The 22,851-nt window shown below is 39.7% G+C and overlaps 1 protein-coding gene across 6 annotated transcripts in view; it reads right to left on the reverse strand.

Moving 5' to 3' along the window:
• Nucleotides 1–11,632: 11,632 nt before the first annotated feature.
• The window catches only part of Rpgr (retinitis pigmentosa GTPase regulator), a 47,656-nt gene continuing 36,437 nt past the window's right edge, over nt 11,633–22,851 (reverse strand). For 5 of the 6 annotated variants that reach the window (XM_075956661.1, XM_075956660.1, XM_075956657.1 and 2 more), the window contains 4 exons: nt 18,960–19,175; nt 17,267–17,324; nt 15,811–15,887; nt 11,633–12,292 (listed from right to left, as the gene is read on the reverse strand). In XM_075956661.1, coding sequence (XP_075812776.1) covers nt 12,086–12,292; nt 15,811–15,887; nt 17,267–17,324; nt 18,960–19,175 — 558 coding nt within the window. In that variant the 3' untranslated portion in view covers nt 11,633–12,085. Of the gene's footprint in view, nt 12,293–12,677; nt 12,801–15,810; nt 15,888–17,266; nt 17,325–18,959; nt 19,176–22,851 lie in introns of all 6 variants that reach the window. The other variant, XM_075956658.1, reaches the window with a different exon arrangement.

Here is a 22,851-nt window from a genome sequence, read left to right on the forward strand (position 1 = left end):
GACCTGTCACCAGCTACCTTTAAGCCATCAGCTATGTTTTTAAAAACTTACTTTTATGCTGTATTTCGTTTGGTGTATCTGCGTAATGGTTCACCTTGGCAGGGCCCGCTGGGGCGCTCATTACCCACAGAAACCTACCTGCAGTGTATCTCCTCCCCTGCCTTCCAAATCAAAAAGCCAGCTTTCTCTTGTTCACTTTTCATTTAACTTTAACCTCGTCCTCTGCTCTGCCAACACCTTGCCAGGTCCAAGAGACACTGGACAGTTCCACACCCCAAATCCTGGACCAGAGTGAAGCAATCAGCTACCCCAGGATGTGACCAGTACCCAGCTTTCTCAGGTCCCCCAAGACTTCGATGCCCACAAATAAAGCAGGAAGAATTCCCCTCCTTTTTATTATAAGAGAAAGATGTAAATGTTATCATTTTGCTGACCTTCCCTGTCACCTGGGTACCCTGTCCCTTTAAGAGACAAGCTCCGCCCACCCCAATCTCCTCCCCCCCCTCCTGCCGAGGCAAATTGATCTCAATCCCCCTCCTTTACCTCTTTCCTCCATAATCCCCTTACCCATTAAATAAACTCTATACCCACGCTCTCTCTGCATGGAGCATCTGTCTGTCTCTCACCTGCCACGGTCTCCCACCCGCCAGGGGTCCTGCGAGGATTATACTGCTATGAATAACATATGAATGATAATAATAATGATAATGTCTACTAGTATACACACATGTGTTCATGTGTTCATGGTCAAACAGGAAGTATCCAGTAAAAGGCACACTGTACACAACCATGGCCATCTTCGTTTGAGGGTGGGACTAAGTCTACAGCCATTCTCCAGAGAAATCTCAGAATCAAATTTGAGGAAACCACAATACAATTATGCCTTGGAAATTAAGTAGTTTTTGTTTTGTCATTTAAAATGAAGCTTATATCATAAAAGTTTATATAAAGAATATAATTTTGCATTACTTTATTCAGCTTATTGTGAAAGCACACGGATTCAATTCTTATTGGCACATAGAATAAGAATATTTAATTATGACAAATTTCTTGTCTTCCTAAACTCACAAATTAGGCTAAATTTTCTAATTTTCCATGCAGAATGTTGGGCACATTTCCAGTGGAATGTGGAGAAAAGTACACATGCTACTTCCAGGCCTGTAGGTTAAAACAACTGAAAATGCCCAAATTACTGGATGATCAGAATCCAGGTTCCTGAATGACAAGGCCATGCTCTTATCTTTGGTGAATTATGACATCTCACATTTTAAACTTTATAATGATAAACAACTCAGCTTTGAAAATACTTTGTTACAGCCTCCAAACAATATACATTAATGCAACAATTGTTTCTCATGGACAGAAATGTGGACATTTTAATTACTAGTAGGAGTTAGCTTGTGAGATACAACATTCTGCAAAAGCATGGTGATTCTCTGTTCATGTTGCTGCATCATAAGAAGCTCGTGAAAAGTGCATATTCCCCAAATGGCTCCATTTGACCTACTGGATGAGAATCAAGCAAGGCATAGATGTTTGTCAATCCCTTGAGTTTTATGGCTCTTACCTCATTGCTTTGGATCCATTTGATTAACATTATTGAACTGGGTTATTTAAGGTGTACTCAGTTTTACAGATTTTTAAACCAACATGAAATCCAATGAAACAGTTTAGCTTTAATAGTTTTATGAACTGCACACATTTTAGTTTCATAAAGTAACCAGCCAGGTAAGAATGGGGGCCAGTTTCTCCAAAATACTGGCCAGTGCTCTTTGAAGTCACATCCTTAAGCCTGCTTTGATCACGAATTTGTTTCTTATTGCTACAGTTTTGTGTTTGGGATAACGCCACAGAAACAGAAGCATACAATAGGGAAGCTGTGAAGATACGTCTCATATTCCTGTGGATGGGTGGGAGCAAATGTCTAGACTGTATGTCTTTTTATAGTGAAGTATTACCTTCTACAGACCTCCTACTGTTTGCTTTCTATTCCCCGTTGAAGGTTCTTGAGTTCGTTCTGTGTCCAGGGATTGTGAATGAAGCTGCTATAAAATACTTAGATGTTTTCTGTGGTACCCTAACTTGCTTTCCCTGGGACAGGCTACTGGAAATGTCAATATTATAGATGTGCTGGAGGGAACTGAGTTTGGAGGGGGCTGCTTTGCAGCATTTCCACCAGTACTCAGCAGATGCTGAGCATCTTCTCTCTGCCTTCTCTGACCTCTGTCAACCAAGTGTCTCCAGGGGCTGCTAGCTCTCCTCTGGGGAAGGGGAATACTCCTCCTGACTAGGAGCTATTGCCTTAGGAGCACAAGAATGTCTACTATCACTTTAGTGTGAACCGGCTAGAGATAAATCTCACCTTTTATCTTGAAATGTCTCTATTCACATTTATGAAACAAATTTTCTGCCTATAGAATTCTAATTTAGCTGTTGTCTCAACACATTTAAATGCCATTACATTTTCTTGATTTTAAAAAATTTCATTTTTCTACACTGCCCGGCACCTCCTCTCTCTTCCTATCCCATCCAGCTTACATCCAGATCCCCCCACCCTCTGTTTCTCTCCCCCCTCCCTTCCCTGGTGGCAGAGAGCCTCCCTGCTCTGCCTGCTTGGGCGCTGGGTCCTAACCCCAAGCATAGGGTAAAGGGGAGCTCGGGGGCTTCTTTGTCCCCATAGCCCGCCTGCAGCAAGCAGGGTGGGCCCTTTGTCTGCGAGCGAACCTAGCAGCACGGAGTTTCGATCAGGGCACCTAGTGAGACATCATTGTGGTGAGTGAGTGCTGCGGCACCCGGGAACAGCCCGCCTACACTTCCTGATCAACCTACAGGGCTACACTGCCCGGTACCTCCTCTCTCTTCCTATCCCATCCAGCTTACATCCAGATCCCCCTACCCCCTGTCTCCCTCCATCCCTCCCTTCTTGGGGCAGAGTGCCTCCCTGTTCAGCCTGCCTGGGCGCTGGGACTGAACCCGAAGGTGAGTGCAAAGGGGAAGGTGGTAGCTCCTTTGTCTCCATAACCTGCCTGCAGCAAGCAGGGTGGGCCTTTGTTTGCAAGCTAACCAAGCAGCAAGGAGATCGGAACTGGACTCCAGGAGAAACATCACGGGGGAGTGACATCACTTGGAAGGTACATCAGTTGGCAAGAAGACCTGATCCTGTAAAAAAAGATCCATAGGAGAATATTGGAAGGAAGAGATGGGGAGACGCCAATGCAAGAATTCACCCAACAATCTGAAAAACAACACGAAACCACCAGAAGCCAGCGACCTCACAACAGGAGGACATGAACACCTTAATCATGAAGAAGGAGAAAAAACTGACTTCATGACAGTGATTGACACCCTTAAACAACATATAAAAAACGCCCTTATAGAAATGGATGAGAAGTATAACAGAAAGTTCGAGGAACTGAGTAAATCAGTGAATGATACCCTAGGAAAGCAAGGAAAAACAATCAAGCAGATAATGGAAACAGTTCATGATTTGAAAAATGAAATGGAGGCAAAGAAGAAAACACAAACAGAGGGCCGGCTGGACATGGAAAATCTAGGTAAACGAATAGAGACTACAGAAACAAGCATAACCAGCAGAATACAAGAGATAGAAGAAAGAATCTCAGAGTCTGAGGATAACATAGAGAAAATAAACGCACTGATCAAAGAAAACAGCAAGTCCAACAAACTCTCATCACAAAACATTCAGGAAATATGGGACACAATAAAAAGACCAAACCTAAGAATAATTGGAGTAGAAGAAGGAGAAGAAGTGCAGCTCAACGGTCCAGAAAATATACTTAACAAAATTATAGAAGAAAACTTTCCCAACCTGAAGAAGGATGTACCTATGAAGGTTCAAGAGGCATACAGAACCCCAAATAGGCTGGATCAAAAAAAAACATCCCCTCGCCATATAATAATCAAAACACAAAATATACAGAATAAAGAAAGAATATTAAGAGCCGCAAAGGAAAAAGGCCAACTTACTTATAAAGGTAAACCTATCAGACTTACACCTGACTTCTCTATGGAAACCATGAAAGCCAGAAGGTCCTGGATAGATGTACTGCAAAAACTAAGAGACCATGGATGCAAGCCCAGACTACTATATCCAGCCAAGCTTTCGTTCACCATAAATGGAGCAAACAAAATTTTCCAGGATAAAAACAAATTTAAGCAATACATAGCCACAAATCCAGCCTTACAGAAAATAATAGAAGGAAAATCACTAACCAAGGAGTCCAACAAAGACCTCAATAACTCAGACATCTAGAGACCCTTCACCAGCGCAACTCAAAGAAGGGAAACACACAAACCCTACTACTTAAAAAGTGACCGGAGTTAACAACCACTGGTCATTAATATCACTTAATGTCAATGGACTCAACTCACCTATAAAAAGGCACAGGCTAAGAGACTGGATACGAAAACAGGATCCAACATTCTGCTGTCTACAAGAAACACACCTCAACCACAAAGACAGGCACCTACTCAGAGTAAAGGGCTGGGAAAAGGCTTATCAAGCAAATGGACCTAAGAAACAAGCAGGTGTGGCCATACTAATTTCTAACAAAGTTGACTTCAAACTTAAATCAATCAAAAGAGATGGAGAGGGACATTTTATACTCATAACAGGAAAAATTCATCAGGAAGAAATCTCAATCCTGAATATCTATGCCCCTAATATAAAAGCACCCACGTATGTAAAAGAAACATTGCTAAAATTCAAGGCAGCCATCAAACCGCACACACTAATAGTAGGAGACTTCAACACTCCTCTTTCACCAATGGACAGGTCAATCAGACAGAAACCTAACAGAGAAATTAGAGAATTAATGGAGGTAATGAAGCAAATGGACTTAACAGACATCTATAGAATATTCCACCCAAATAGGAAAGAATATACCTTTTTCTCTGCGGCTCATGGAACCTTCTCGAAAATTGACCACATACTTGGTAACAAAGCTAACTTACACAGCTACAAAAAAATATTACTAACCACCTGTGTCTTATCAGACCACCATGGATTAAAGTTAGAATTCAACAACAATGCTACCCCCAGAAAGCCTACAAACTCATGGAAACTGAACAGTCAACTACTGAACCATACCTGGATTAAGGAGGAAATAAAGAAAGAAATTAAAGTCTTCCTTGAATTCAATGAAAATAAAGAAACAACATACTCGAACTTATGGGACACTATGAAAGCAGTCCTGAGAGGAAAGTTCATAGCACTAAGTGCCCACTTAAAGAAAACAGAAAAAGCACATATTGGAGACTTAACAGCCCACCTGAAAGCTCTAGAAAAAAAAAGAAGCAGACTCACCTAGGAGGAGTAGAAGACTGGAAATAATCAAACTGAGGGCTGAAATCAACAAAATAGAAACACAAAAAACAATCCAAAGAATCAATGAATCAAGAAGCTGGTTCCTGGAAAAAATCAACAAGATTGACAAACCCCTATCCAAACTAATCAAACGGCAGAGAGAAAATTTGCAAATTAATAAGATCAGAAATGAAAAGGGGGACATAACCACAAACACAGAGGAAATTCAGAGAGTCATTAGATCTTACTACAAAAGCTTGTATGCCACTAAACTGGAAAATGTAAAAGAAATGGACACTTTCTTAGATAAATACGATTTACCAAAATTAAATCAAGACCAGGTGAACAAGCTAAACAGACCTGTCAGTCGCGAAGAACTAGAAGCTGTTATCAAAAACCTCCCTACCAAAAAAAGCCCAGGGCCAGATGGTTTCAATGCGGAATTCTACCAGAACCTCCAAGAAGACCTAATACCTATACTCCTCAATGTATTCCACAATATAGAAACAGAAGGGTCATTACCAAATTCCTTTTATGAAGCTACAGTTACTCTGATACCAAAACCACACAAAGACTCAACCAGGAAAGAGAATTACAGGCCGATCTCACTCATGAATATCGACGCAAAAATCCTCAACAAAATACTGGCAAACCGAATCCAAGAACACATCCGAAAAATTATCCATTATGATCAAGTAGGCTTCATTCCTGAGATGCAGGGCTGGTTCAACATACGAAAATCTATCAATGTAATCCATCATATAAATAAACTGAAAGAAAAAAACCATATGATCATTTCATTAGATGCTGAAAAAGCATTTGACAAAATTCAACATCCATTTATGTTAAAAGTCTTGGAGAGATTAGGGATACAAGGGTCATACCTAAATATAATAAAAGCTATATACAGCAAGCCGACAGCTAACATCAAATTAAATGGAGAGAAACTCAAAGCCATCCCGCTTAACTCAGGAACACGACAAGGCTGCCCACTTTCGCCATACCTCTTCAATATAGTGCTGGAAGTTCTAGCAATAGCAATAAGACAGCATAATGGGATCAAGGGGATTCGAATTGGAAATGAAGAAGTTAAACTTTCGTTATTCGCAGATGATATGATAGTGTACATAAGCGACCCCCAAAATTCCACCAAAGAACTTTTACAGCTGATAAACAGCTTTAGTAATGTGGCAGGATACAAGATCAACTCCAAAAAATCAGTCGCCCTCCTATACTCAAAGGATATGGAAGCAGAGAGGGAAATCAGAGAAGCTTCTCCATTCACGATAGCCACAAACAGCATAAAATATCTTGGGGTAAATCTAACCAAGGAAGTGAAAGATCTATTTGACAAGAACTTTAAGGCATTGAAGAAAGAAATTGAAGACGATACCAAAAAATGGATGGACATCCCTTGCTCTTGGATTGGGAGGATCAACATAGTAAAAATGGCAATTCTACCAAAGGCAATTTATAGATTCAATGCAATCCCCATCAAGATCCCATCAAAATTCTTCACAGATCTGGAGAGGACAATAATCAACTTTATATGGAAAAACAAAAAACCCAGGATAGCCAAAACAATCCTATACAATAAAGGATCTTCTGGAGGCATTACAATCCCTGACTTCAAACTCTATTACCGAGCTACAGTAATGAAAACAGGGTGGTACTGGCATAAAAACAGAGAAGTCGACCAATGGAATCGTATAGAAGACCCGGACTTTATCCCACAAACCTATGAACACCTCATTTTCGATAAAGGAGCTAAAAGTTTACATTGGAAGAAAGAAAGCATCTTCAACAAATGGTGCTGGCACAACTGGATGTCAACCTGTAGAAGAATGAAAATAGACCCATATCTATCACCGTGCACAAAACTCAAGTCCAAATGGATTAAAGACCTCAATATCAGCCCGAAAACACTGAATCTGATAGAAGAGAAAGTGGGCAATACCCTACAACAGATGGGCACAGGCGATCGCTTCTTAGGTATAACCCCAGAAGCACAGACATTAAGGGCAACATTGAATAAATGGGACCTACTAAAACTGAGAAGCTTCTGTAAAGCAAAGGACACTGTCACTAAGACACAAAGGCAACCTACTGACTGGGAGAAGATCTTCACCAACCCCGCAACAGACAAAGGTCTGATCTCCAAAATATATAGAGAACTCAAGAAACTAGACTTTAAAATGCTAATTAACCCAATTAAAAAATGGGGCGCTGAACTGAACAGAGAATTCTCAACAGAAGAAGTTCAAATGGCCAAAAGACACTTAAGGTCATGCTCAACCTCCTTAGCGATCAGGGAAATGCAAATCAAAACAACTTTGAGATATCATCTTACACCTGTAAGATTGGCTAAAGTCAAAAACACCAAGGATAGCCTTTGCTGGAGAGGCTGTGGAGGAAGGGGTACCCTCATCCATTGCTGGTGGGAATGCAATCTTGTGCAACCACTGTGGAAGTCAGTGTTTCGGTTTCTCCGGAAATTCGGGATCAACCTACCCCTGGACCCAGCAATACCACTCTTGGGAATTTACCCAAGAGATGCTCTATCACATGTCAAAAGCATTTGTTCAACTATGTTCATAGCAGTATTATTTGTAATAGCCAGAACCTGGAAACAACCTAGATGCCCTTCAATGGAAGAATGGATGAAGAAAGTATGGAATATATACACACTAGAGTACTACGCTGCGGTAAAAAACAATGACTTCTCGAATTTTGCATGCAAATGGATGGAAATAGAAAACACTATCCTGAGTGAGGTATCCCAGGCCCAAAAAGACGAACATGGGATGTACTCACTCATAATTGGTTTCTAGCCATAAATAGGGTTCACGGAGTCTACAATAGGCGAATCTAAAGAAGCTAAGTAAGAAGGTGAACCCAAGGAAAAACATATAGTTATCCTCTTGGATAAGGGAAGTAGACAAAATTGCCGGGGGGAAAAGTGGGATCTTGGGGGTGGGGTGGGATGGGGGTTAGGGGAGATGGGGAGAGAAAAGGTAGAAGGGAAGGAGGGTGGACTTGGGGAAACAGGAGGATCAGGATAAAGGAAGGTTGGATAGGGGAGCACGGAACCACAATTCTTAGTTAAGGGACCCACTTTAGGGTGGGCAGGAGACTTGACCCTAGAGGGGCTCCCAGGTGCCCAAGCTGAGGTCCCCAGTTAGTTCCCTGGGCAGCTGAGGATAGGGAACCTGAAATGACCCTACCCTAGAGCAATACTGACGAATATATTGCATATCATCCTAGAACTTGCATCTGGCGATGGATGGAGATAGAGACAGAGACCCACACTGGAGCACTGGACTGAGCTCCCAAGGTCCCAATGAGGAGCAGAAGGAGTGAGAACATGAGCAAAGATGTCGGGACCACGAGGAGTGCACCCACCCACTGAGACAGTGGAGCTGATCTACTGGGAGCTCACCAAGGCCAGCTGGACTGTGACCAGAAAAAGCATGGGATAAAACTGGACTCTCGGAACATGGCGAACAATGAGGGCTGATGAGACGCCAAGGACAATGGCACGCGGTTTTGATCCTACGCAATGTGCTGGCTTGATGGATGGAGGGGGGAGGACCTAGGACGTACCACAGGGCAGGGAACCCTGACAGCTCTTTGGACTGGAAAGGGAGGGGGAGAAGAGTGGGGGGAAGGGGAGAGGGGTGGGAGGAGGGGGAGAAGAGTGGGAGGAGGGGGAGAAGAGTGGGAGGAGGGGGAGGGAAATGGGAGGCTGGTGGGAGGAGGTGAAAATTTGTTTTTTTTTCTTTTCTTTATCCTCCTTTTATCAATAAAAAAAAATCAAAAAAAAATTTCATTTTTTGAGATCATAATTTAATAGTTCTTCCTTCCCTCTCCCCCCTCTAAACTCTCCCAAAGAACCCTCCCCACTCCCCTTCAAATTCATGGCCCCTCTTTTTCATGAATTGTTATTGCATGCATGTATGTATATGAATAGGTATACATATTTCTAAGTATAAACTGCTCAGTCTGTACAATGTTACTTGTATGTATGTTTTCAGGGCTGACTCTGGCACTAATCAACCGTTTGGTGTGCTCTTCCCTGGGAAAGGTCACCTCTTCTCCCAGCTTTCCTCAGTTGTGTATAGTATTGTGTGTCGAGTTGAGGCCTCCTGACATTTTCCCCCTGTACAGTTCGGCATATTCATTGGTGTCATCCTTGCTCAGTTCCCATTTTGGCAATCACATTGGTGAGACTTTATGGGTAAACCGTCTACCTTTGTTTTCTTTTCTTTGGTCTGGAGGCAGGAAATCACTTTATATAGTCCTGACTGGCCTGGAACTCACTATATTTTATGCATTGAAAAATCTGAAATTACTGCAGGTAAATCATACTTTTTCTAGTTAGCTATTAAATTATAATTTCCTGATTCAAACTTAATTTCAAATTAGTGATTATTATATCTAAGATAAATCTAAGGTCTCATTATTTCAACATGATTTCCCTGTAAACTTATTTTCTTACGAAAGCAATGCACTTCACTTAAAACAGAAATCTCAGGTCGACTGACCAAATTTGGTATGTAACTATGGTTTAGCCCTTTCTAAGTTTACACACACACACACACACACACACACACACACACAGAGAGAGAGAGAGAGAGAGAGAGAGAGAGAGAGAGAGAGAGAGAGAGAGAAGGGAGAAGAGGGAGAGAGAAATTGTTATACAAATTTAAAGATAGCCACCATAAATTGAGTAGCTAAAAACTTCCATGTGCTCGTGGTTTCAGGATTTTTGGTGGTGAGGAGTGTGAGCCCTGCTCCACTGGGTCTTGTGCTCAGTCTCCAAAGGCTGCAGTCACTGTGCCAGCCAGCGCTAGGATCAAATCTGAGAGCTATGCTCCTCTCCTAGGCTCAGTGGTTGTGGGCAGAATTCAGTTCCCAGCTGTTGCAGAATGGCAAGCCCTCAGACCCTCGACACTGTCCCATTGCCTCTGGTATAAGGTGTTCTCCATAAATACGGCAGTCTGTGTTTTCTAGGACAACAGGATCTCTGCTGTTTTGAACTGTTCTGACTGCTTCTATGTTTGACCACTCAAGACTCTTTGATGAGGTTCACCTGCTTCGGTCAGGGCCATCTGTGATGAACTCCTTTTGAAAGCCTAACTTAATGTCAAGTGACTATGAATTTTCATTACATCTGCAAAATCTTTCTAAGAAACCTGATAACACAAGGGAGGAAGTGACAGCTATATTCAGCGGGAAGGGATTATTCAGGGGATCCGGCACCAACATGAATCTCAGGGGTCACTTTAGAAGTCTACCTACTATAAATAGCATGTCTTAGTACCATTTCTGAGTTTTTCTTCCACTCAGTTCTTACAGTTTGTTTCAAATACTTTTACAATATCATACTGGCACTGCAGCTTCAACAACCCAAGTTTTGAAATTGTATTTGCCTTTCATAAAATATCTATGAAGTGTAATATCCACTCACAAAACTATTTTTTAAGATTTTATAAAGCATATTAGCTCTGGATTAACACTTTTTTACCCTGTAGGTAAAAATACAAAGATGGGGTTCTGTTTCCTTTGCTTAAATGGGACACTGGTCACTGCTGAAGAGTGGCAAGTTTCCTTTACAAGGAAGGATGGGGGAAGCGACAGGGAGGATGGGAAAAGGGGTTCATTCGTCGCTGTCAGAACGGGTCTGTAGCTTTAACATCACTGCGCTGCGTGCTGCTCAGGTCACAAGGCAGCCATTAGTGGCCAGAGACAGCTGAAATGAGCAAGCCTCACTGGAGGTCTCAGGGTAAAAACTGGTCAAATTTTCTAGATGATACACATCTTTGTTTAGGGTTAAAGATATTTGTGCCTTTTGATTAAAAAATTAGATTTATTATTATTATTATTATTTTTTTCGAGACAGGGTTTCTCCGTAGCTTTTTTGGTTCCTGTCCTGGAACTAGCTCTTCTAGACCAGGCTGGCCTCGAACTCACAGAGATCTGCCTGCCTCTGCCTCCCAAGTGCTGGGATTAAAGGCATGCGCCACCACCGCCCGGCTAGATTTAATTTTTAAGATTACTTTCTTACAAGTATGTCTGTGTACCATGTGCCTGCCTGGTACCTGCAGGGATCAGAAGAGGGCATCAGATCCCCTGGAACTAAACTTAAAGACAGTTGTAAGCCCCACATGACGGGGGCGGGGGCGCGGGCTGGAAACTAAACTGAAGTCCTGTGTAAGATCCCCAAATGCCCCATCTCTCCAGCCTCCTCATTTTCAAAATTAGATTTTTTGACCCTTGTTGATAATTCCAAGTACCTTCTCCATATTAACAGCAGAAACGACCGGTCATAATTTATTAAAACAAGTTCATCACAATTTTGCCTGCTTGAAAATGTTGCAAATATATTCAAAACTGTTCCAGTGTTGTAAGATCGTAAACATTGTCTTAGGAAATTACAAAGAATGGTAACTATGTTAGCAAAACTATGAAATATCTTCATTCCATTTTCAAATACAAAAATATATTGTTTTATGCAACACTGAACAGTTAAGGCCAGAACACTTCAAGGAGGGTTGGAGGTACAATATTTTGGAAACTGCTTGTTAAGAATATTAAGATAAATAAATATGAAAACTATTCATACTGTTCAAACCAAGCCAAACATAGATTTTTATCTTTTTAAAACAGTGTTATTAGGAAATTTCCTTCAGAAGTCGTAACATTTTTCAAGTATGAAGAACAAATGTGTTCGGTGACCATGGAAACATAAACATACATTTATAGTATTGTACAGGATTTGGACTTTCCCTCCATATTTGGTGTTGCACTATTCCGAAGATTATGACCCATGTGATTCTGGTTGGCATCTTTCTTATCACTTTGTAAGGCTATTTGATCTCCTATTGGCTTTATCTCTGGGAGTGGTTCATTAGTATTCTGCGTCATTTTCTGACCTGTCAATGACATCCGGTTAAAGAAGGAAATCTAGCAAAAACAGACAAACAAAAAAATTTCATTTCAGTAAGTGAAGTATTCAGAAAGCACACAGGGATATAATTATTAACAGGTATGAGCATGAATTAATCACATTTTAAGGTACATACATATACAACAATATGCCCTTAGTATCTATATACAAAATTTCCCCTTTTATCAGAAAGCCACGATGACAAAAATCAGACCTTTCAGGATATACCTTTCAACACTAACAATATCTCCAAAACATACCATCATGTTTCTTCAAGGGTGAAATCACTCAGTGTTAACATTTAATGTAAGAAGACTGGATCATTTGGGGACTTCTGCTATCACTGGTGTCCCTTAACTACAAATCATTTCTGCTGTGATATTCTAGAAAAGGAGGGCATACCTCCATAATCCTGAGACCAGCAGCTCCCAGACACTGTTAGGCTTGCCAAATGAAGGCTGTGTGATGCTTGTAGGCCCGAGTCATCAGTGGGAGGGCCGGAGGGGCTGCTCTGTGATGCCAGCACTGGGACATGCAGAATATAGATGACAGATAAAAATACCAGGGATCCTTGGCAGACACAGAATGGTGTTTAAGAAAGGCTGATGAGGGGCAATGAGTGAGATGCAGGCAGATGTGGCAAGCTGTCCTTGAGGACTGAGGTTTGTAGGGCCAACATTGGAAAACTAAGGCAGCTTGGAGGAAAGGCCAATATAATAACAAGGGTATTGCCTATGGGGTCATGTGCAGGAGACAGCCGGGAAGACCGTCTTCTGAGGACAAAGGTGTCATCTGACTTAGGACCTTTGAAGATTTATTCTGGAAGAAATCAGCATCTTTCAAAGAGCTATCATAAAATAATGCTTTTGACAAGATGTCAAAACTAGGAAAACCACAAGAAATGAACATTTTACGAGGCTGTATGCACCTCTTTTAGAAATCAAAATGAAGCTAATAATAGTAATTTCCTTTTAATCTTAAGATGGAGTTAACCGAGTAAAATGCAATCTATAAAGACTTCTAGCAGGAGGTTTATGGATTAAAATGGAGGTACCCCTTTACTTGCTATACTGAAGGGTACCCATCTTGAAAAACTCACTAAATTAGGAAAGTGTAACTTTCTAATACGTAGGTAATTTCTCAAAAATTTAAAGACAATCCCTGTGAGCCTTAAAAAAAGGAAGAGCAAACTTCAGGGGTGAGCATTTGGAAACCTTTTAGCCTAGCTCCTGGGATTTTAAGAGCTCTGAGTTCACGAAATGTAGGAGATTGGACAGAGTCAACTCTCTCACGATGTGGGACTTCTTAAAGGACTGTTTACGGAAGTCCACATAGAAAGAGCAGGAGAAAACTAAACAGCATATGCCACTTGGCTTTTGAATGACAACAAACATGTTTTGCTGAGGTAAGCTTGAAGTTTGTGTGACCAATGTGGGCAGGGAACCCTTAAAAGAGACATTAGCCTAAAACCGTTTCAGATCTAACAGACAGGCGAATCAGAATTCTCTATGGATGGACTGACACTTAGCTGGGCTTGGGATTTACATGCAATTGTCCTGATTGAACATGCATTCAATCCAAATTTCAAAACACATACAGAAATAAATCACTATTATTAGTAACTGAGCCAAAGCAACACATAGATTTTTGGCTTTGGAGGGTGGCTGACATTAAAATTCAGAAGCAAAAAAATAGAAAATGAGCATGACTGACTTATTTAAAGCAGAAAATATAACAATTTTGAAGTAGAATAAACATAAATTCACTTAAAATTAAAGGAGAAAAAAGACCGGAGAGATGGTGAAGAAGCATTTGTTGTTCTTACGAAACAAATAGTAGCTAAAAGTCTATAACTTCAGTCTAATGGGTGTGATGCTATGTTCTAGTTTCTGAGGGCACTGAAAACAAGTGTTGCAGAGACAGGCATGCATGCAAAATACATGAAATACAAAGAAATAAATCTTTAAAGAAATGGGATTGGAGAGATGGCTCAGCACTCAAGAACATGTGCTATTCCTTCAGAGGGCCAGGGTTCAATTCCCAGCACCCATACAGGCTCCCAATCCTCTGTTAACCAGTTCCAGGACTCTGGGGCCTCTTCTAGCCTCCATGGACAATACATGCATAAGGTGCATGCAGGTAAAATGTTCATACACAGAAAAGAAAAATCTTTTTTAAAATGCAAGAAAACATTGAAATTAGTACCCAAAAGGTATGCTACAAATCAGAACAGTCTCAGCAAAAGAGGAAATATAAAGTCAATAAAAAACAGTAAATTGCTCAATGTATCAAGAGACATAATAATATTAAATTGATATTAAAACACAAATAAGAGAAAATATTTATGTCATATTCTGAATGGAGGTACAATGTTCAAATAAATAAATTTTTTATAGTTAACAAATTTTAAAAATATAAATTAAATGACTTCTTAAATTTATGAGTCATAATAAATTTCCACTAAACTAAAATAAAAAAATACATATATAGGCATGCTACAACAAACAAAGACAATTTAAAAAACAAGCATAGATAAAACTACAGGTTATATACAAAGCTCTCAACAATTATGCAAAAATAATATTTATTTTGCAGTGCTAGGAAAGGAATACGGGGTCTCAAGCATACTAGGCAACTGTTCTACCTGAGCTATACCTCTAATCTACCTCTAAAGTAATATTCTTATAGCAGCAATTGCAACAGGTACAATACTAGCCAACTAGCCATAATATATATCACTCGAGAACTAGGATTAGATAGAAATACAGTCAGGCCAACAGAAAATGGAAAGCGTGAACTACCAAAAGACATCTATGAAAAGAACTTCCAAAAGGTTCTTCAGGGTGCATAAGGATCCCAGAGAACAACAGAAAATGAAAAGCGTGAACTACCAAAAGACATCTATGAAAAGAACTTCCAAAAGGTTCTTCAGGGTGCATAAGGATCCCAGAGAACAACAGAAAATGGAAAGCGTGAACTACCAAAAGACATCTATGAAAAGAACTTCCAAGAGGTTCTTCAGGGTGCATAAGGATCCCAAAGAGAACATTTGAGAAGTAAAAAGCAACAATGAGCAAAGCACATGGTATCAAAAGCACGTAACAGCACAGTATGTGACATGAATAAAATCAAACACTGCGGTACAGTAGCTGTAAAATGGAAAGGAAGGGGTGGCAAGGCAGAAAAGTATTGAAGATTCTGCTATTATTTGAGAAAAAGATAAGAACATTGGTTAGTTCCAGACATTAGGTATGCATGGAAAACATTCAAAGTAAAAATCCAGCTTTTCAGGCTATTTACAATGGAGCCATCTAAAATACAGGTAAAAAATAAGGGTAAAATATTTCTATCAGGCAAATGATAACAGAAGAAAGCTAACTTAGTAAAAACATGAGCTACTACTTTAAACCCTTTGCATATTGGGGGTTATAAATCCCATTAAGGAACTCATAGGATGTAGATTAACTTAGGAAAGGTAGAATGGAATTTCACTACTTCAGTCCTAACACCAAAACGCAAAACTCATTTCACTTACCTTCTTGGACTTTTTTATGGCTTCACTACCTCCCAGAATTTCTGAAGAACTGCTCTTTATACGTTCATACAGGTGTCCTACAATGGGATATATGTAAAAATATTATCCTAACTGAAGAGAAAGCAATGTCTCAATGTTTTCAGGAAAACGCTATTAACTCTGAATTGTGAGATAATACAAAAAGAGCTCACCACTGGAGAAGTGGGCAATGTTATACCACACAGTTCTGAAAACTGGAGTCTTACTGGTTAGATGCCCAGAAACTTAACCAGTGCAAAAATATTTAGATTATGAGTATCCAAATATTTCCTACTGTGAAGAGTTATCAGGAAATGTTAACGATGTGAAATATGTACTAGAAATACTAGAACAAAACATGAAAATTAAAGTGTTTTTAAAGACCTGTGGGCAGGGGGCATCTGCTCATGTGTGCATGCTTGTGTATAGGCCAGAGGATAATGGTCCACGTCTTCCTCTATGCTAAGATGGAGATCTTAGGTTTCGAGACAGGATTTCTTATTGACTCTGAAGTTCACTGACTGGGCAACGCTAGCTACCAGAGAGCTTGAGAGAATCCTCTTGCATCTGCCCCTCCCCACCCCAGAAATACTGAGGTATGTCACCACACTTTTTAATGTGGGTTCTTCGAGTACAAATTCAGGTCTTCATGATTACATGGCCAGGGCTTTAATGACTGAGCTATTTTCCTGGCCCCTACATTACTGATTTTATTAACCGTGGTTTATTTTGATTCTTTGGACTAAAATAAACATGTTACTTTTAATGTTTCAAGTTAATCCATATATTATATAGCTGAATAATAATCTTTAAGAGAAAACTCATGATGCATTGTATTCTTTTGGTTGGATATGGGCAACCATTTGAAGCTTATATTTATTTTTTGATACAAATGCCTACATTCTAAGAATCCTTAAGCATTTTACTAAACATAATCTAAAACTTGGTATTTCGTAGAAGTTAAAAGAACAAAACTGAGGAAACTATTTTTTTTCCTCTTTAGCTCTTATTTTATTTTTTCATTTCTGAGGTACTGGGGATCAAACCCAGGGTCTTGACTATGTTTGGCAAGTGTTCTACCACAGAGCTGTATCCCAAGCCTATGAGCAGTTCTTTCTAATGAGAACACAGCAAAGTGGTGATGTAAAAACCTAACAGACAGTCTTACAGCACAAACACAGATGGTTTGCATCGAAAACACAAGGTGCAATCACAGTCTCTGTGTTATGAGCACCTGCTGCTACACTAATAGGCTTAAGAAAAGCTCTTTCTTCAATGCCTACGGTGACATTAAAGACACAGGTCCAGGTCCTGGGGGAAATAAGTAGACTCTAGGATAGCCCAGTCATATTACCTTGTCACAGACCCACACACATATACATGTAGTTAAAAATAAGATGAATTTAAAATGTCATTTTAAAGTCAAATGTGTTCATACCTTTAGGATTTTCATTGTACTCACGAAGGTTCCTTTGCATCAGGCTGACACTCTCTTCCTATAAACAATAAAGAAACAGTATGTCAAAACACTTGAACAAAAGAACGCATATCTGTGCTGTGCTGACAAACCTAGTTTTGGTTTAGAAGTGCAGTTCTAGAGCCTGCCTCTCAATAACATAGGCATGTGATAAAAGCTTTCCTTTGCTGGGCTCCTATGACATGGGAAGCCTCAGATGTTCAGTGATTGCTAATGTCCTCAGTGACTCTAAAGCAGGCACATGCCTGTAATCCTCGGGAAGCAGAAGCAGGTAGTTTCCACAGCTCAAAGTAAGTCTGGTCTACACAGCAAGTTTCAGAATGGCTAGGGCTATATAGTGTGATCTTTTCTTTAAAAAACAATAAAACTAAGTTTATGAACTTAAGAAAACTGTATGACTTTATCCTCCATAAGATGACTAAAGATTGGTAAATGGCACACAATTTCTCTCAAAAATTTACAAGACAGCCGGGCGGTGGTGGCGCACGCCTTTAATCCCAGCACTCGGGAGGCAGAGGCAGGCGGATCTCTGTGAGTTCAAGGCCAGCCTGGTCTACAAGAGCTAGTTCCAGGACAGGAACCAAAAGCTACGGAGAAACCCTGTCTCGAAATATAAAAAATATAAAAAAATTTACAAGAAATGGATATTTAATGCTTTTTTTCTTACTGATCACCAAAACCTAGGCTAATAAAATTTTCCACAAACAGGATCATTTTTTCCTTCTGTAGGAAACCAATAACTGCCGGAAGAAGTTTTCCCTCAGTGAAAATAAAGAGTCTTGAGAAACAGAGAAACCAAGAAAAAAATGGCTTCTATATAACAATAGTATTTAAATTAAAAATGGCAGGCAAATAGTTGAAAATACCTTTAATACCAGCACCTGGGAGGTAGAGGCATGGGGACGAAGAGTACAAGGCCATCATCAGTTATACAGTGAGCTTGATGCTAACCTGAGCTATGTGATACTACTGAAAAAATAAGGAAAATGGAAATACAATATCTTTAACGTACACATTTAAATATAAGGTTAACTATATTTTGGTAGTTGTTTCTGTTAGGAGAAAGAGAATGATTTTTTTAAAAGAGTTTTACAAAGCAGGAATGAATACTTCATTAACTAGAAACCATGACTACCTCAGTGTTTTATGAAAGTAGTCTGGAAGGTGAAAATGAACACACCATTCCATTTGGGGTTCAGCATCTTACACATCTGAAATTAATCTGATCATTGTTGGCAGAATCTCGACTGCATCAATAACAAACAGGTTATGACCTCAAATATTGCTGTAACCATATGCATTTACATGTGTATATGTATCAATATATGCACATAACACATGCCATTTCTACCACCAGCAGCTAGGTTCCCAACTTTTTATCACAAGCATTTCAAAGACGGATACCCAACTTTCTGGTTCACTTCTCAAGAATACGCTATCTGTGCCCATTTCCACTCATGTAGGAATAAAACGCTAATTGCAGTGTAGCAAGTGCGCTAGAGACAAGGTTTGCTTAGTTCTTAGACTAGACAAACCTACTTTTTCAGTTTATGAATGAAGTGACACAGAGATATTTCTGCTCCCATAGGAAACTGCAATCTACCATCTCCTTTCTCTTAGATGCGATCTCTGGACATAAGCCTTGTCATCATACCTCTTTAATGGTATCATCTGGGTTGTCGTCGAAAGCATCAACAGTTTCTGAGCTTGCTGTTTCAGGAATCCAATCTTCAGGTACACTTTCTTCTTCTCCGGGTTCCTTCTCTTTTTCCTTCTTTTCTTCTTCTATAATGCCTTCTATATTTGGGGCACTGATCTGCTCATCCATGTCTCCTGGCTCTGGCTTCACAGTTTCTGAAAGTAGCTGATCCTGTGACAAAGGTGATCATAAAGATTTCCTTTTCTTAATGAATAGATAAAGATGCTGCTGCTGTAACTTATATGCGCTCAATGAATGTTTCCACTATGAAATCACATTTAGAAGACGAATACATGAACTACTGTAGAATCCACGGTGAACACCAAGATACTACATCAGTGAGGATTCTATGGCTGTTCCTCTGTGTGTGTCTGCTGTTGTATGACAATGCCTAGTGTTCCTGAAAATCTGTTAGTAACATGAAATACATTTTCTGGACTTTTCCCAAAGAATGATCTTAAGCTTGAAAGAAATTAAAAAAAGTTTTTTCCTTACTATAGCATTTTAATAAAATCATATCTATGTATTATACTCATTTTCTACAACAGGGATTTAGAGTCCCCTCCACACCAAATTTATACTTCATTCATATTTATGTGAGGTAAGCTATTTGTAACCCAGAAAGAAAGATAATGAACACATTTTAAATGCTATTAAACATGGTATTTTTCACTAAAGGTCACATAAATTATAGCACTTTGAACGTATTATAAATACATCTGGAGGACTACTGTAAACCACAGAAAACACTTACCTTTAAAATTGAGATAATTTAGGAGAGACTGGCAGAATACTGTCATTTTATAAAAAGAAAAGGTAAAGTTTAAGTACATTCTGAAAAAGATAGTCTGGAATGGTCAAGTCTATGTCTTGTGTTAGGACCATAGTGAAGAAGTGAATGGGTCAGACAAGCGCAACTCAACCACCACTCCATTGGTCACACACCACAGTGAGCTCTGCTCTTTGGTTTGTCTCAGGCCAATATTCTTTGTATTTCTTGTGAGGGATATCAAAAAAGTCAATATTCCTTGTGATGTTTCAGTTGGCAACAATATCCCAGATCTTATCACTATAAAATGGGTCAACGTACTGACTCACTTTTTCTATCTTCATCTCCAAACAGCCATGGGACTGCAGTGACTAATGAAGATAGGGTACCTGGGCTAAAGCTTTAGGACAGTAGAGGGTTAGAATTTAGTGCGCATTGATGCTGAGGCCCCCCAAGAAAGGGTTCTTAGGGAGAAGTGGAGGGAGAGGTAAATACATAAGGAGAGAGAAGGGTAAACTAATGATAAGGATGTCTGAAAAAGTCAAAAGAATACTATTAACTATCCAAAAGAATATACAATACATGTAATTACATGTATACTTACATAGATTAAATGAAAATTTCTCATTTGGGCTGACGATGTTCCCTCTGAGAGTCAAAGATCACCTAACAAAATCCCCAATACCAGCTCTCCTTTGAGTTTTTGCTCAGGGCTGTCCAAAAGACTCCCCAAACATTTAGGTTGTTGCTAGTTCCGCTGGTTGCCCCCCAGAGGTGGAATGTTCCTATTGCTGAAGACATCAGAATTTCAGAGCCTTAGAGGCTTCAGAACTGAAACTAATCTGCATGTCCACTCCCTGAAGACTAGCTTTCACAGTACCAGAAGTCACTAGGCAAACTTCCAAAGGAGGGAAGTGACGAACAGTCTCGAATAGCACGTGCTCAACAGGATGGAAACCGTGTCTGATACTGGAAACTTAGTGAAGCACTCAGGGCTAGTGAAGTCATAGATACTGGAGGGCAACCTATAACCACTACTTTACTAAACTAACAATTACGAACAGCAGAATAGACATTATACCCACAGATAAGTGCAGCCCTCACCATTCATTAAAGAAACTGCTCTTAGCAATAGATGGAGACTATTACAGAAAACCACAACCAATCAAAATCCAGTGTTGGGGAGTCCAGTCCCAACAGGTATATCTACAACACTCCCATACCTAAGGCCCAGGGAACATTTTAGAAGAGAGGACAGAAAGACCAAAAGAGACAGAGGATCAGGGAGGCTGCTCTGAGACTGTGCCTCTAAGTAATGTGAGATGCGGCACCCACAATGTTTCATCAACAAGACAACTTAAACAAAAATACCAGCAGACATGCCAAAATGAACAGGCCCATGAGGCCTCAACTCTACACAAAGAACAAGAGGCAACTAAGAAATCCTCAGAGTAGAATTAGTCTCCCCAAGGAAAGTGCACACTGGTTGGTTATCCAGTACCAATGGTCAGCCCTGAAAACATCCATATGAATACATACATGAGTAATATTATACAGACTTGGCAGGTTATATTTAGGAATACATATGTATATGCATACACATATATGCATATGATAACTATTAATGAAAAATTAAATCCATGACATTGAAAGAGAACAAGGAGTGGTATATGGGACGTTTAGGAGGAAGGGGAAGTGAGAAATATTGTGACTCTATTAAAATCTCAAAAAAGTGATTCTGTAATCAAAATTTTAAAACAGTTTGGGCAAAGTTACAGACTTTCTTTTAAAGTTTTTTAGCATGCTAGCACACACTGTAGACTTTTTGAGTGTAACTATGGAATATTACTCTTTTAAAAATGAAGATCTTAGAGATTCTTTTAACTGGCCATTGTGATTTGATGCTTAAGGTAACAAATGAGATATTTCAGAAAAGTATCTAATTGTGCATATTAAATTCTGTATTTTAATGGTGCAACCCTTTAATACAGTTCCTCATGCTGTGGTAACCCCAACCATAAAATTATTTTGCTGCTATTTCATAACTATAATTTTGCTACTGTTAGGAATAGTAATGCATATGCATATATGTATCATCTGATATGCAAGATATCTGATATGTGGTCCCCAAATGGGTTACGACCCACAGGTTGCGGACTACTGTGTCTAACTCCTCACTTACTGATGCTTTCCCTGAATCCTTCCTGAGGTGCTCTAGTCACAAGAAGGCTTTCATTAGATCTAGTTAACTTGATACATAAGCTAGTGATTGCCAGCAACCTCTACTGAGCTCCAGGCACATATGGTGACCTGGACACTGAACATCTAGAGACCATCACAAACTAGCAAGTGCAGAACTGTCATCCTGGCCTGTTCTACTCCCTTGTTAGTAGTCACAGTGAACAGCACTCTTATTCCCTGTAACATCTTGTATGAGCATATAAGGCCCTTTGCTGGTTAAGTTTTAATCAACATGATTCATTTCAACGTTTCCCTACTCACTCCTGGTAAGTTCATTCTCAAGCCTTTCACATAGGAGCTGAAGTTAATCTGCTAACGTACTCTATGGTGCTAACGACTTTTCCTGCTGGCTTCTAGAGTCCTCTGAAATCAGGGGCCATATCTTAAGTCTTACATAGCCAAGACACAAAACTTATCTTTAATTAATCTATTTTTAAAAAGCAAGCCATCCATGCATTTTGGAACTGAATTTTCATCTTAACCTGACTTTGGCTAAGGACACAGAAGCAGAAAAACAAACAGCACTGTTAAGAAATAGTCAAGCATACAATTAAGAAAAAAACATGCTAAAAAATGAAAAGATCAAAGCAGAGGTTCCTTGGTGTTTCCAAGGGTTCTTTGGAGAAATATATCTTTAGTCTTCCTGCAGTTATGATGGGGGAAGGAAGAACAGGGCCATGGGAGGCCAACTGTAACCTGCCCTCACTTGAGGTCTATCTGACTTGAGGAACACCACTCACTTTTTGGTGCCAGATACATAAATACTTGATGCCAGACATTAAACTGTATGTTACGAACTAATCATGCTATATGACATCAAATTTTCATAATGAAAAG

The sequence above is a fragment of the Microtus pennsylvanicus genome, chromosome X (genome assembly GCF_037038515.1).
Source record: "Microtus pennsylvanicus isolate mMicPen1 chromosome X, mMicPen1.hap1, whole genome shotgun sequence".
Classification (NCBI taxonomy): Eukaryota; Metazoa; Chordata; class Mammalia; order Rodentia; family Cricetidae; genus Microtus; species Microtus pennsylvanicus.